We start from the raw sequence: 13,791 nt of genomic DNA on the forward strand, positions 1-13,791 counted from the left end.
TATTTTCTCTAGTTCTGTCGTCACCCTGCGCACACGGTTATAAGCAAAAAAGAAAAAAAAAGTAGCTACACAGGGTCTGTTCTTGGAGCAGAACTCTGAGGAAAACAAGCCGCGGCAATGCTAGGGTGCAGTACTCACTGATGCACTGTGATGTAGGCGGTGGTGCTGACGCATCCCTTGGCGAGAGCTTCGAAGATGACGGAGGCGTCAAGCCTGCTAAGGCCGGCCCCTCCGTACTCGTCGGATATGTACACGCCTCCGAAGCCCAGCTCGCCCGCCTTGCGCATCGCCTCCACAGGGAAGATCTCCTGCGACGCCAGCGAGCATATATCTGTTATCCCCCAACAAAGGAGCGGGCCTGGCCAGAGCGCATCCCGCTCTGCATGTTACTTCTGCGAGCAACGTGCTCGAAGGGTAGTGCTGAATGAAGATCGCTTGCGGGGAATGGAAAGATACACTAACTGTCTCAGTTTTCGGTGCACACCTCCACCGCACCGTCAGGGAAGGAAGGGCCCATAACCCCATTCTCACTGTGAAAAAGATTCTTCCTACCGAGTCAAACAGGAAAGTTTTATGTAGTTAATAAATAATAGTGAGGTTGGGAAAATTGTTTTTTGTTCTGCATAGCTCCAGGTTTTGAATACTGCAGCGGTGTCTCAGTGGCTGAGGCGTTCGGCATGAGCGCGAGGACGTGGGATCGAATCCTTGCCGCAGCATCCGCTTTTTGATGTCAGTGCACGTTAAAGACCCCCCGGTGGTCGAAGCCCTCCACTACGGCGCTGCTTTCTCTGTTTCTTCTTTCACTCCATCCTTCATTCCTTCTGTGCCCACTGAGAAGTGAGGCAGTTGCTTCGCCTTTCCTTTCCTCACATCCCGTTTCTTGCTTCCCGTTTCACGATATTTTAGGACTCCCAAGGAAATGAATAAAGGGCTAGTGGAGCCGCCTCCTCAGTGGAAATCCATGACTGTGGATTGTTGTGTACACAGTGTGTACCTATTAAAGTGATACTGCTTTTTAGAAGGAAATCAGTGTTGCAGGTTCCACGAGTGGAGGTAAAACCACATTGTTTGTGGTCACTATGATTAGAGAAAGAGCTTCTAGTGCATGCTAATTAAATAAGTTCAAATTATTGACTAAACATTCAGACACACCTTTTCGTCCCATTCTTGCATATATGGAAGAAATTCTTTTTCAGCGAAGTCGGAGGCGGTTTTCTGCATCTGGATCTGTTCTTCACTGAGTCCTATGGTGGCTGCAGGTGGAGAAAATAAAGAGGAAGGTAATTAAAATAATGCCTAGACATTCGCGAGACAGGAGCTGCTTCTGAGTTTCCGCTCCACACAGGGCACCAAGCTTAACTAAGTTGGATGTCCTGTGACCCTGCCATGGTGCTGCGGCATCTCAAGAACAGGAACATGAGCTCACCGCTGTGACAATCAAAGGCCGCTTGGTGGCGTTAAAGAGGCGCTGAGGGTGACTGCGACCAATTTTCGTTCTCAATAAGATTCGATTGTTTGTCTTTTTGTGGCTGTGTTGGCGTTTATTTGACAACCAAAGACGTATTTATTGGTGAGAAATTTGAAGCTAGAAATTAAGTTTATTTTCCCGGCACTCAATTTTAACTCGTGACTGATGACAACGTCGAGTAGATTAGGATTCCATGACTGCCCAATGGAAGTCATTTGCACTACGAAGTAACAGTAGAGTGTTAAAACGGTGTGTGAGACAATACCTGTTGTTTGTATGCAGTAAAAGCTATTGTCGCCACTTTGCGTGTTGTATTGTGAAATTGTGTCGTTTAATGTAACAAACCTTTGTTTGTTTATGTCACTGTGGTGGTTTTTGTTTCAATTCTCGGTTTGTATGCACATACATAAAGTCGCACTCTGCTACATCTCCTAGTTTTGGCGTTAGCACTTTTACAGAGGGTAAATAAAAGCTCCGTTTTCAGTGGACTAGCCACTTTTCCATTAGAGCGCTGTAACTGATATAAGACAACTTTAATTAGCCCTTAGTGGCACTTCAAAGAGTGCGACGTTGCTCGTACATGTTGAGCTGAGGACCTTTTCAAGAAATTTTTCACAACACACTTCTCGAACTCCTCTTCAATACCTGCATGCTGCCGGTGCATCTATGTCTTTACCAGAAGCCAAAAGTATCCAAGAACTCTAAAAAGGTGGCTTACTGCTTTTGTGTGTGACAGCTTTCTCATTGTCATCAGACAATGACATCACAGTTCAACTGGCGCGCTGAAACACTGGCGCCAACCTAAGTCGAGGCTTGCCCCCAGCAGTGACGTATACGAACGCGCGACCTTGGCGGCCGTTTCCGTCTCGGTATCAAGCCGGCGCTAAGTCTTCCGAGTGCTTGGAAGTTGTCTCTCTCGTGCTGTTAATCTTCATTACTGTTCTATTTAGTCAATACACTGCCGCCTAGGTGGCACACGCACGACTGCATAATGTAGAATTAAACTGATTGAATGTCAAAACACTGCAAATATGTACTAGAAGTGAAATAAAAAAATTAAGGGACGATCATACATCTGACGCGACAAATAGGCAAAAACATATTAATTTGCCCTCGATGATTACTTTGATGCTTTTACTCTAAGCTGAGACTTCACACACGCGGCATAATATTTCTGGAGGGTGAAAGCAGGTGGGGGTGGATGGGCAGCCCCCTAGCTAAGTGAGGGAGGGGGGAGCGGGTAAGCAAGTGGTTAGTGCATGGTGCTTCTGGATGGCAGCTGGTTTTCCTGGTTTTTCTCACTGCGTCTGAATTCGATTGCGCCGTCGCGTTCTCGTTCTGCTCCTGCGCGGGCTATTAGTGAGTGGAAGCCTTGTGTAGGGTGGTGGGTGCCGCCTGTGTGGGTAGAGTTGGGTGAATAGGTGGTGGTGGTGGCTCTTTTGGCGGGTGAAGGTGGGCAGTCCCTTAGCTGGGGGATGCGATGGGGGTGGGGAGGTGGCTGGTGGGTGACGTTTCTGAAGAGTGGAAGCTTCAATTCAACAGGTATCAGATTGACGGAGGAGGGGGGTACTAGCACTGTTTTCGCAGTAAAGGTGCGCAATACGTAGCTGTGAATGAACAGGCACAAGCTCAGCATCAGACAACTGTAACAGCAACAAAAAAAAACAGCACCTCCGTAATGAAATCACTGACATATGACAGCTACAAGCATTTGACAAATGTGGCAATACTGAAAAAAAAAATACATACGTGCGTAATGCGGTGGGTGACATCACGGCCAGTATAAGTGCACATTTCAACAATTGAATTTTGCAGACAGATAGAACGAAAAGAGTAAAATGAGGAAAATAATTCTCTTTGTAACGAATAATCTCTCACAGCGGATAAGAAGGTTCGACCTCGGACGTACTGCCGATCTCTTTAGAAGGGCTTTGCACTCAGCATTGTTTTAGAGAAAACTGAAAAGCGGCAGGCATTCATAAATTTTTATCTGTAACACTACAATTGTTTCCATGTGCTTGCTGTTTTTCTGTCTTGATCTGCTAGACTGCACCTCACGATGATGAACATCATTTGAAGGCGATAACGGTCTATTAAACTACATGTTACTGTCGGATAACATGTTTGTTTCACTTTACGATGTTAACATAATTTGAAGGCACTGTAATTCCTCATTAACTGATGCTAGATGAGGCTCCGAGTTCAGTGGCAGATATCTGTCTGTTGTAGGCACATTAGGCCTTTCTTCTGCAGATCTTCGATGTGGTGTGACAAGTTTGCGATGGACCTGCAGCGATGTGGTTTATGGTTTATGGCATTTAACGTCCCAAAGCGACTCAGGCTATGAGAGACGCTGTAGTGAAGGGCTCCGAAAATTTCTACCACCTTTGCACTGACATCACACAGTACACGGGCCTCTAGAATTTCGCCTCTATCACAATTCGACCGCTGTGGCTGGGATCTAACCTGCAGCGATGTGTAAGCTGCAAGCCTATAGTCAGTGTTACATGGCCATAGAATTCATAGTACCGCTGACACAACATATAATATCTGAGCACTCCGCTTAATTTTAGAACAAAATTATTCCAAGATATTTCTGTTTTGTATCCATGCAAGCACAGCATACCTGCCAACCTCAGGGTTTCAAATTCGTAAAACCTTGGTGACAGGAGGGGGGGGAGGGGGGGGGGTAGCCAAGCCAGCACACATTTTCTTAAACGTCGCGTTTTGTCGCCAGTCCACGACACGCGATAGCGCTGAAGCTTCTTCACACGTGGCGTCGCACGTGAGGAAACGCATAAACTGCGAACAGCACGTGACGAGCGCGGAATTTCAGCACGCTGGAAGGACGCAAGTATCACGCGGTCTGAATTGAGGGCCGCTCACAGTTGTTTCAGTCTTGCGGCAGCGGCCATTAAACGGACCCAGAAAGGGGGTCTCAATAAAAGTGCGATATGTCTGGGATGTTAAAAGACGACGGTTCACAATTGTCCCCCAGCAAGAATTATTTTAATGCGTTTTGTGGAAGCTGAGTTATATGCAGACGAAATTTGAACTTCCGCGTCTTCGCGCCTTTCCCTCTCCTCTCGCGCGCCAAAACGGCGGCGCTCCGCCGGCCCCACTCACTCGGCCCCGCCCTACCTCCGCCGGCTGTGGTGCGCGCGGCATAGAGTTTCTTACTATTAACTAGAGGGAAAGCTGGTGCCCGTCTATGGGAGTTTGCATGGAGCTTCCTCGAGATCCTCTGAGCCACCATGGGCGCTCTAAGCATCATGGGGCGGAGAGCTACCGACTGCAGAACTACAACTTTTGGCCAAAAAATAATGAAAAAACAAACATCGTTCGATAATCAAGAATGTCCTATCCTTAAATATGTCTATAAAGTGCAACAAAAGAGCAGAAAAGCATGTAAATATAAAGTTTCCTCAAAATAAGCGATGGCTTGCTCTCCTATTGGCCAAGCATAGCGGACCACAAAAGCCAACATTTCTTGCTCAACAGGCGCATTTTTAAAAAGAAATGTTTTTGAAAAAAATGTCACTAACATTTTAAAAGGTTTTCCCACAGCATTTAGAAAAACAAAACCTTTTATTGGCGTCGAGTGCTGTTGCGTTTTTGCTACTATGGCTTTTGCGCACTACTTTTACGCCGAAGTCGTACGCGCGCGGAGCGCGCCGTGGATACGGATTGGGACATCTTAAGTAACGCCATTCTATGTCCCTAAAAAAAAAAAAAAACTACTGTCCCGAACCAGGTAGCTCATCGCCCCATGATGTTTTGCGCGCCCATGGAGGTTCAGGTGCAGCGCCGCAGAAACTCTATGGCGCGCGGAGTGGCCGCGGCCGTGGTAGCGCGTGACGTCGGAAAGAATTTGGCGCTGTGAAACAATGATAACCCCCAGCTGCTGACGTCATTTGCAAGACGAGACGTCGTCAGCCAGGTTTTCGCTCAAAAGCCCGGCACCGCGCGTCGCCGCGAGGTGCGAAAGCGGGAATTTTTAAAAATTTATTGTAAATTTTCCGCTCGCTTTTGATGTCTCGTATGCGGCATGAACGCTCGGTGGCCTGAACTCTACACAGTGCAAACATTTTAAAGCCAAGCTCAAACACCCCTTTCTGTGGCCCTTTAAGATGCTCTCGACAAACAAACAAGCATACAAAAATGTCCGCGACTATGCAATCGTCGTTCTAAACGGGGCATAACTCGGCTGACTGATAAGCGGAGCCGATAGCCGCCGACGCTTCGGGCTGGCGGCGAAGCTCCAAAAGCGAAACTACGCGGCCAGACTATCGGCCTACCGGCGGGGGCCTGCCGAACCTGAAAACACCTGCAGTTGCGCGCATGTTAGAGGGGCGCCGATAAGAGATGTAACATGCAGTTCAGGCCTGGGCACGAATGTTTGGGCGATCGGTTAGTCGTGCACGTCATCATAGCGCGACACGGCACCACTGTTTGGGAGCCCGTCAGAATTGGCCGATGCCAGCCCCTGGGCGTCCGAGTAAACGAGCACCCGTCGCCACAGTCTTACGTTCGGCAGGACTGTGACGGCAGCGCGGATTGTCTGAATTGACCGAGGCTGAGGAGTAGGAATAAAGGGTTATTTAATTCGAATTGACGAAGTTTTACTCTACAGTATTCCAGGTGCTGCTCATTTCGCAAATGCTATACATATCCCTCTTCGTGGCGGCGGAAGGTTACCACCGGCAACAGTGCTTTTTTTTTACAGAATTTTAAACGTTTATCGCAAATAAATTTTAGATTCCGTAATACTTCAGGCAAGATTCGTAAAATCGTAATACGGGTCAAAATTCGTACATTTTACTGAAAAATCGGAAGAGTTGGCAGGTATGGCACAGACATACGGCTATGTCCCGGGATGACCAGGACTAATTTTTCTGCTACGCAGCTTTCACAGAAACAGAATTTTTTTTGAAAACTAAAGTTTCCCTTCGTAGTTTTATGGATACGTTTGGATGGATGCTAATGAGTAATCACTTGATTACTACAATCCTGCTCCACCATCGGGACATTGGCCTAGTATTTAAACTTTCCCAACTTCTGTTGCCTGCATCGCTTCCTTGTGAGTTGTAGCATTACCTGCACGTCAGTAACATCAGATTCATTCTTATTTGCCTTGATGCATCTCCAAGCTTACCATTTGTGCGTCTACACGTCTGTGAATATATGTGTGGGTCGTTGATTCTTCGCATGCGCACATACCGATCAAGAAAACGTCGGAGACTGCAGTGGCCTTTAATACGAAGTGATCGCCATCACACTCCCTGGATATGGTTGCACAAATGCAAACAGCCCACGTCGGACCACTGCAGGAACCCCGCGTCTGGTCTGCTAACTATAGTCCCATTTGCAGCCTACGTGGGCTCCAGTGATCGGTCCCACGCCCAGCCTAGTGCGGCCGCCCCACATAGGATGCCCCGTGCGTCCCAAACAGCGCTGAAGTGAGCAGGAGTGGATAATTGGGCATCTTGGTGCATTTGCAACACGAAATACGTAGCGCAGAGGGGCGGGTACAGAAAAAGAAGGCACACAGACGCAGCCTCCTTGCGCTGGTCATTTCCTGCGTGCACTGCGTTTTTTGCACGTGCTTCACATGAACGCGAGCACCAAAGCATGTTTTTGTCGTCTATTAAAGAAGCCTAAATTGATTACAAATGTCCACTGACAATAGAGGGGCTGCCCCGGTTTTAACTGCCCACGTCGTACTCACAGGGGCTCCAGGGCTTGTCTTGATTAGTTTAGTTTATGAAGGTTTTACGCTCGCTCCAAAGCGGCTCAGGCTATGAGAGACGCCGTAGTGGAGGACTCCGGAAATTTCGACCACCTGGGGTTCTTTAACGTGCACTGACATCGCGCTGTACGCGGGCCTCTAGAACTTCGCCTCCATCGAAATTCGACCGCCGCGGCCGGGATCGAACCCGCGTCTTTCGGGCCAGCAGCCGAGCGCCATAACCACTGAGCCACCGTGGGGGCCAAGTCTTGCCTTTATATTCGTATAATTAATTTTATTCTTGAGATGCAGTCTTTTCACGTATGTAATAATAATCAGTAAAACCCTCAGTTCAGTGTCAACGGACGTCCAGTCCGCGTCACTTCTATACTTTACGCCTTGCCCCGATGCAGGCGACACATGCACGCAGGCCCGTACAGGACTGCGCACTTGTCATCATTGGTGTCACGTGCAATTCACGTGCAAGAAGAGCTGGTCGTACATATGATAACAATTCTGCCACACTTCATGTCAGCGTCTGTGATAGCAAAACGCTTATGCATGCAAGTCTCCATTTTGGCGAGTCTTATCTGGTGCCAAGACTTATCTCGGGCTTTGGAAAAGTAATTCCTGAAGTTTTCGCTCTTTTTGAGGCTGTTGTTTTCTGAAAAGGTTTTAACTGGAACGTTTCTGCTGGGTGACATCGTGCAATAAGATCCGGCGCTGCGATGTTGGTCGACGTGAGCACACGCTATGCAGCGGTTTAATTTAATACTCGAGAGTTTTAGCACAGTGCGCGTACCGCTACCACCTATCGCGTAACGCGCGCCTTCAGTGTTCATGCGCAGATCGCCTTGAGGGCGCCAGGTGCCGGCCAGCTGCGCAAACTCCTGGCCTGTACTGGCGGCACGTGCTAAGCTAAATGTCCCTACCATTACCTCCAAGACCCACTGAGGTGCATTACTTAAAGGGTAGGTACGAATATAACGGCGCTCGAGTGTTCCAACCAGGTGATCCCACTTGGATCTTGGCGCGGCCTCTGTTGTGGTCAGCCCACCATTTGTCGTGAAGTCCCCAGATTGAGAATTTTAGTATGGGCTAGTGCTGGCGTGGGTATTGCTTGTAGATTAACATAGTTGATTTCTGGGCCATCTGGTGATCCATTCGAACTGCAGAATACACGCGAGCGCGTGGAACACAGGAGAAGACAAGCGGCGAGTATGTCCTTGTCTTCCCCCGTTCCAGCCGAGCATGTGCTTTCGCGTCTATACATGACTCGCACACTCCCGGCACAAAGCTTGGGTTGCGGCAGCTCTCGAGGGACAATGCACGTGAAACCGAATAAGCGCCGGCTCACGACCACGCAGCGTGTGCGCAGGTCAAGGCATGCATGCACATTCCCCGGATCATAATTGCAGCCCATGTGCAGCAAGGTAACGCAAGTCAGAAAGGAACTAACTTAAATGCATACTAGGCTATTTGAACGGATGCATGAACATTCTGTAGCTTATATTGCGAACATTTTCGCAGGACATGCGCTTAAGCATGTATATGTGCCTTTCCATGAGAGGAGTGAACATGTGAACCAGCCTTTTTAATGTGGTGTGCTTGAAGTTGCCAAAAAAAAAATACCCCCCCCCCCCCCCACCCCACACACACACACATGCACGCTTATGCGTGTGGACTTAGGCGGACGTAGACGATTGTGCCACTTTCCTAGCCTCTAGGAGCGGACGCTAGCACGACATCTTGTCGCACATAACAACGAAGTAGCAAATGAGCATAACAGTTGCATAACAATTTCCAGAGTTGGTGCTTTGAAGTACTTCCTAACGGCCCGAAAAATGGAAGAATGGAGTAAACTTATATTAAGGATTTTTCTCATTAAAAATACTGAGAAGGCATTTGTTAAGCAAAAGAAAATGCATTGGAAATGCATGTCTGCTTACTGATGAGCGTATGAAGTATGAATTAATTTTCTACCATGAACCTTCCCAATAATTACGAATGCGCTTATAAAATATTTTGATGTGCTAATAATGTGTTGTGTTTATGACAAGCTTAAGCTAGGTAGTACATGCCACAGTTTCTTCCCTTGTCACAGCCCGACAGAGGGAACGACATTAAAAAAAAAAAATGAACACGTTCAGTGACGTGCGAAGTACACATGGTGGACATGATTAAAATTAATTACTAATATTCGTAATTACTATCACCGAACATTTGAAAGATGGTATAAATACAGTATGTGAGTTGCAGTAACGTTATCTCTCTACTTGAAAAGTTACATTAATGTTAGAAATTAACAAATAGCATTATATGTTACATCTAGAACAGTAGATTAAAATTCGAAGTAAACATGATTATAATGTCGTCTATTAATTGTGATTGTACTGTTAAACAATAAAATAATGCTTTATGTCCTACCATAAGCATTAGTTCCAAATTTCAAATAAATATTGTTTCAATATAGTCTTCCAAACATTATTATGTCTGAATCATAACTTTAAAAACATTACAAATATATCTCAACCGCCCCTGGATGGTGCGCGCGACCAGGGGATGTTCAGCAGCAGATGAAGCTAGTGCAGCCCCCCCAAATGGCCTTTTTCATTTTTTTTTAATGCGCGATTAGCTTCTGCCCGATTGTTACACTGCGACCCCGCGCAATTCGACGCTTGTATTCGTACAAATAAAATCACCCGGCTACAGTTGCAGGAAGCTCTGAAACTTGGACGCGCAGCCCAGCAATTCTGGGCACAGAGCCAAACGATGCGAGCAGCGAGGCGATACGCGCGCGTTATCGGCAGTGGCTGCAAAACCGAGATTAAAAAATCTCGTCACTTATATCGTTCGAGCTTTCTGGCAGCAGCGAGGATGCGCGCAATTATGCGAACATTTAACGAAACATGAGCAGTTAATTAGTAGCGACAAATATTGTTTATATACACAGGCAGAACCGCGGAACATGTTGCATCCTACCATAGTCCAGCGATGCTTTTGAAGGACTATGATCCTACAAAGCTCTGGGCAACCTTGTGCTGCTCTTACGAACGGTGGGGGAGCGGCGTTGCCAGACTGCTGCGCGCCCTCGCAACGGCAGAGCGGTCAGACAAATTGGTCAGACAGGCTGGCGGTCAGCGGGAGAGGGGAAGGAGCGCGTCGAAAAAAAAAAAAAAAACGCGAGCGATCGCATTTTGGGCGCTCCCTTCGTGTTATCGCAGAACAACGCGTGAGCGCTCTAGGCGGAATATGCGTCAATCGAATAGACGAAGGCGAAAGCTTTCTTCGAAGACTTCAGCGTCGCGAATTGTTTGCACTCCCAGTACTTATTGCTGCACGAAGTTTGCACACAAAGTTTAATGTCGACGAGTTCTCAGTAGCCAGCGCTTTCGAGTCAAAATGTTTGGCGTCACTATGAGCATATGCTGTGTAGGAAAAAAAAAAAATGAAGGTGGCTCGAATGTTCGGCTACCAGCCAGCGCGCAACAAGTTTCTGACACCTGTCGAGGGAAAAATATCTAGGGAGACGATTTTAAATAAAATTTCTTTACTGCATCTGGACAGTCGAGCTGGCTCGAGGTCTCCGAGTTGGACGGCACTCGGTCCAGCTGCGGAAAATGGGCCAAGTGCTAATTAAGTGGCGACATGCCGATTTCTCAGAATTAAGCGGCGCTAACAAAAATTTTTATAACGGCTTTTTAATGTGCATGCATGGTGAAAATCCTAACCAGTCCAACTCGTTTATACAATTATTCCCACTTGATTCCTACTGGACCCAGGTGCTATATCAGTTCGAACCAACTGGGAATTGTTCCACAAACCAGATTTTCACCAGGCTGGGTACATTAGCAAGCATATATGCGGAGGTAACGATTTCTTTCTCCGATTCCTTCACAATGAACGAAAAGCTGCCAGGACAGCGCTCGCGTGACGCACCTTGCATGCCGGCCCTGAATGCATGCGAAAACTGGGCACAGAGAAAGAAAAGAACGTGCACGCCGGGCCCCGGACAGGGAATTCGTCGACAGGAGGCTATGAATTCGCTCCTGATAGATCAGCTGTACTGCCCCAAATAGTACTACTACTATACAATGAGAAATAACAGAACTTCTCAGAAACAACTCGGTTAATTGACGTGCCCGTCTGTATACGCGTTGTTATTACAAATTTTCAGAGGGGAAAAAACTGCACGAATTGGGGCAGAGCGCTTCTAGAGTTCAACGTCAGGGTTTCCATGTTACGATAAGCGCGCATTTAAGTCGATATTTATAAGTTCGTTTAGTAAGGCGAGGCTGTGACAGCCTGACTAACTTCAGAATAAAACACTTAATTACGATCTTCCGTTGTTCGTTCCGACATTATTGACCTCGATAAAAAGAAACCCGCCGCGCCCCTTGCTAAATCTGCAGCCACAGATTATGGAGAGCTTTAGCATAGCGTTACCTTGTACCGCGACCACCAGCGGCCAGCAGCGCATGCGCAGTTGGCCTGCCCCGAGGGCCCAGGCGCGGACGCACTGGCCTTGCAAGCGTATGCGTCGTTGGCGGCTCTAGATAGCGGTACTGGGCTACGCAGTTCTTAAGCTCCACTATTCTTTTAATCTTACATCACACTTCTGTGAGGACGCACAAAAACTTTTATCACAAATATGCATTCCAACTCCCTGACGAGCACTTCTAGCGATTTCGACAGGTGCAGACATAAATGATTGATCGAGTCTGCGCTAGCAAAGGCTGTCTATCTATTTGGGCTAGCACGCAGCGAAATCCAGCATAGTGATATAATAATATATACTCTCTGGCTTTCGCTATATAGCTTTGTGTTAAAAAGAGTCGGTAACGGAAAAAAAATAAACACATCTGCGCTCTTTTAATGGCGGGCCAGAGGCCTTTCGTTGTGAGCGGTTCAGTGGACGAGTACGCACTACGTCAGCTTGTAACGAATGGTAGGATAGGGCACGCAGTAGTGGAAGAATTAAACTAGTCCGCGAGTTTCTTTTGCTCTGCGCTAAATGGCCACGAAAGGAAAGCACCCGGACTATAATGCTCCCCGCGCTCAAGGAAAACGTTAGGCACGCCGCGCAGCGACATTACTGAACATTTACTTCGATGCGCGAAAAATACAGGCACGATTCATCTAAGATATTTCCCATCGGCGCGTCTTACATTATTGATGTTTGCTAGCTATTATATTAAATTCAAAAGCAAGTCGATAACCCATTCAATTGCTCTTGTCGCGTGTGGGGTACATTAATTACTTGTCGCGGGTAATTTAGTAAAGCCTTGCGCGAATTATTCTCGAGAACCGAGCTCACAGGTTGCATATTAAGTGACTTTAGGCCAGAATTCACCGTCGCGCCATAAATTATGCGTGGGGCTTTATCGCACGTTTTCCAACTGGCAGGCCCTCAAAAAGTAACTATCCCCCCTCCCCCCCCCCTTTTTTTTTCTTTAGGCGTTGACAGTTTGCTAGGGATTTATGCGTGAATTTCAGAACAGTTTTCCACTGTGGGGTTTACTATTGCACCTATTATTTTATTGCGAGTGCTTCAGCTTGTCAAGGCTCCTTTCACTGCTTTCGAGAGAATTACTATAGTCGACAGAGGCCCAACGGAAATAAATTAATGAAAAATAAATAAATGAAAAATAAATGATGAGCAAGAGAGAGGCAGTGAATAGAGATTGGAGCACTAACGAAGATAACAAATCACCCGACGAACGCACAAGGTGCAGTGAGTGGAAGTTTACTGCTGGCCTATCGCGCATATCTTGCTCTCTCCGACAATACGCACATTATTTCACTTCTCCCATTTTACCGCATTTGGAGAGAAGGATAGTATGGTTATACACATGCAAAGTGAGCAAAAAGCATAAAATGACATCTTAAGTTTTTTTTTTTTTTACAGCTGGTGCAGTGTCAGAAAGTATCGCCTCATCATTTATTATTATTATTTTTTTTTACATCTAGCATTGCGGTATTGTATGCCACAGCGGAATCGCAGAAGCAATTGTGCGCACTCGGAAGCATGTCATGAGGGTAGGCACGCGATACAAGCGAAGACATGTGACACAGGTCGGCAACATTTTGTACGTACCGTCCAGAGCAGTTGACGCTTTGCGGGTAGCGCATTTATGCAATGCAAATTGTGCCCGAAGCAAGGTGGAAAACTGGCGACTCCTAAGCGCTCTGCTAAAAAGCCCCATCTTTAGATATCCTCGGGCGTCCGCTGCAGACCAATGTTATAGTGCGGAGTCACTGTAGTTCGCGATTTTCAAGTAGAGCCGCTCGAAGAGCGCACGCGATTTTTATACGAAGTTGGGGCGATGGTGCCGCCATCTATTGGGCAACGCAAGAGACTATCGCTCAGCGGTCCTGAAAAACTCGTATTTTTCCATGTTCATGTTCCCCAGCCTGAACGGTATTTTTGGAGGTGTCTTAGGGCCGATCCAGACACTTTTAAGGTAGCCGGAGTCACTACTACAAGATCTCGACGGTTGTCAGGCCACGTCCGGGCGAACTTCTGCTGAGCGAACTTCAAGGTTTCGCTGAGAGTTCGAATTCTCTATGGCAATACTATGCGGGGTTTTCACCT

General features: G+C 47.1%; 1 protein-coding gene across 1 annotated transcript in view; it reads right to left on the minus strand.

The window, feature by feature from the left end:
* LOC144104885 (isobutyryl-CoA dehydrogenase, mitochondrial-like) overlaps nucleotides 1–13,477 on the minus strand; it is a 28,348-nt gene extending 14,871 nt beyond the window's left edge. The window contains exons 1-3 of the mRNA XM_077638117.1: nucleotides 13,294–13,477; nucleotides 1,153–1,253; nucleotides 139–308 (exon numbers count right to left, since the gene is read on the minus strand). Of these exons, the coding sequence (XP_077494243.1) occupies nucleotides 139–308; nucleotides 1,153–1,253; nucleotides 13,294–13,402 (380 nt within the window). The 5' untranslated portion in view covers nucleotides 13,403–13,477. The remainder of the gene's footprint in view (nucleotides 1–138; nucleotides 309–1,152; nucleotides 1,254–13,293) is intronic.
* Between the last annotated feature and the right edge of the window lie 314 nt (nucleotides 13,478–13,791).

The sequence above is a fragment of the Amblyomma americanum genome, chromosome 9 (genome assembly GCF_052857255.1).
Source record: "Amblyomma americanum isolate KBUSLIRL-KWMA chromosome 9, ASM5285725v1, whole genome shotgun sequence".
Classification (NCBI taxonomy): domain Eukaryota; kingdom Metazoa; phylum Arthropoda; class Arachnida; order Ixodida; family Ixodidae; genus Amblyomma; species Amblyomma americanum.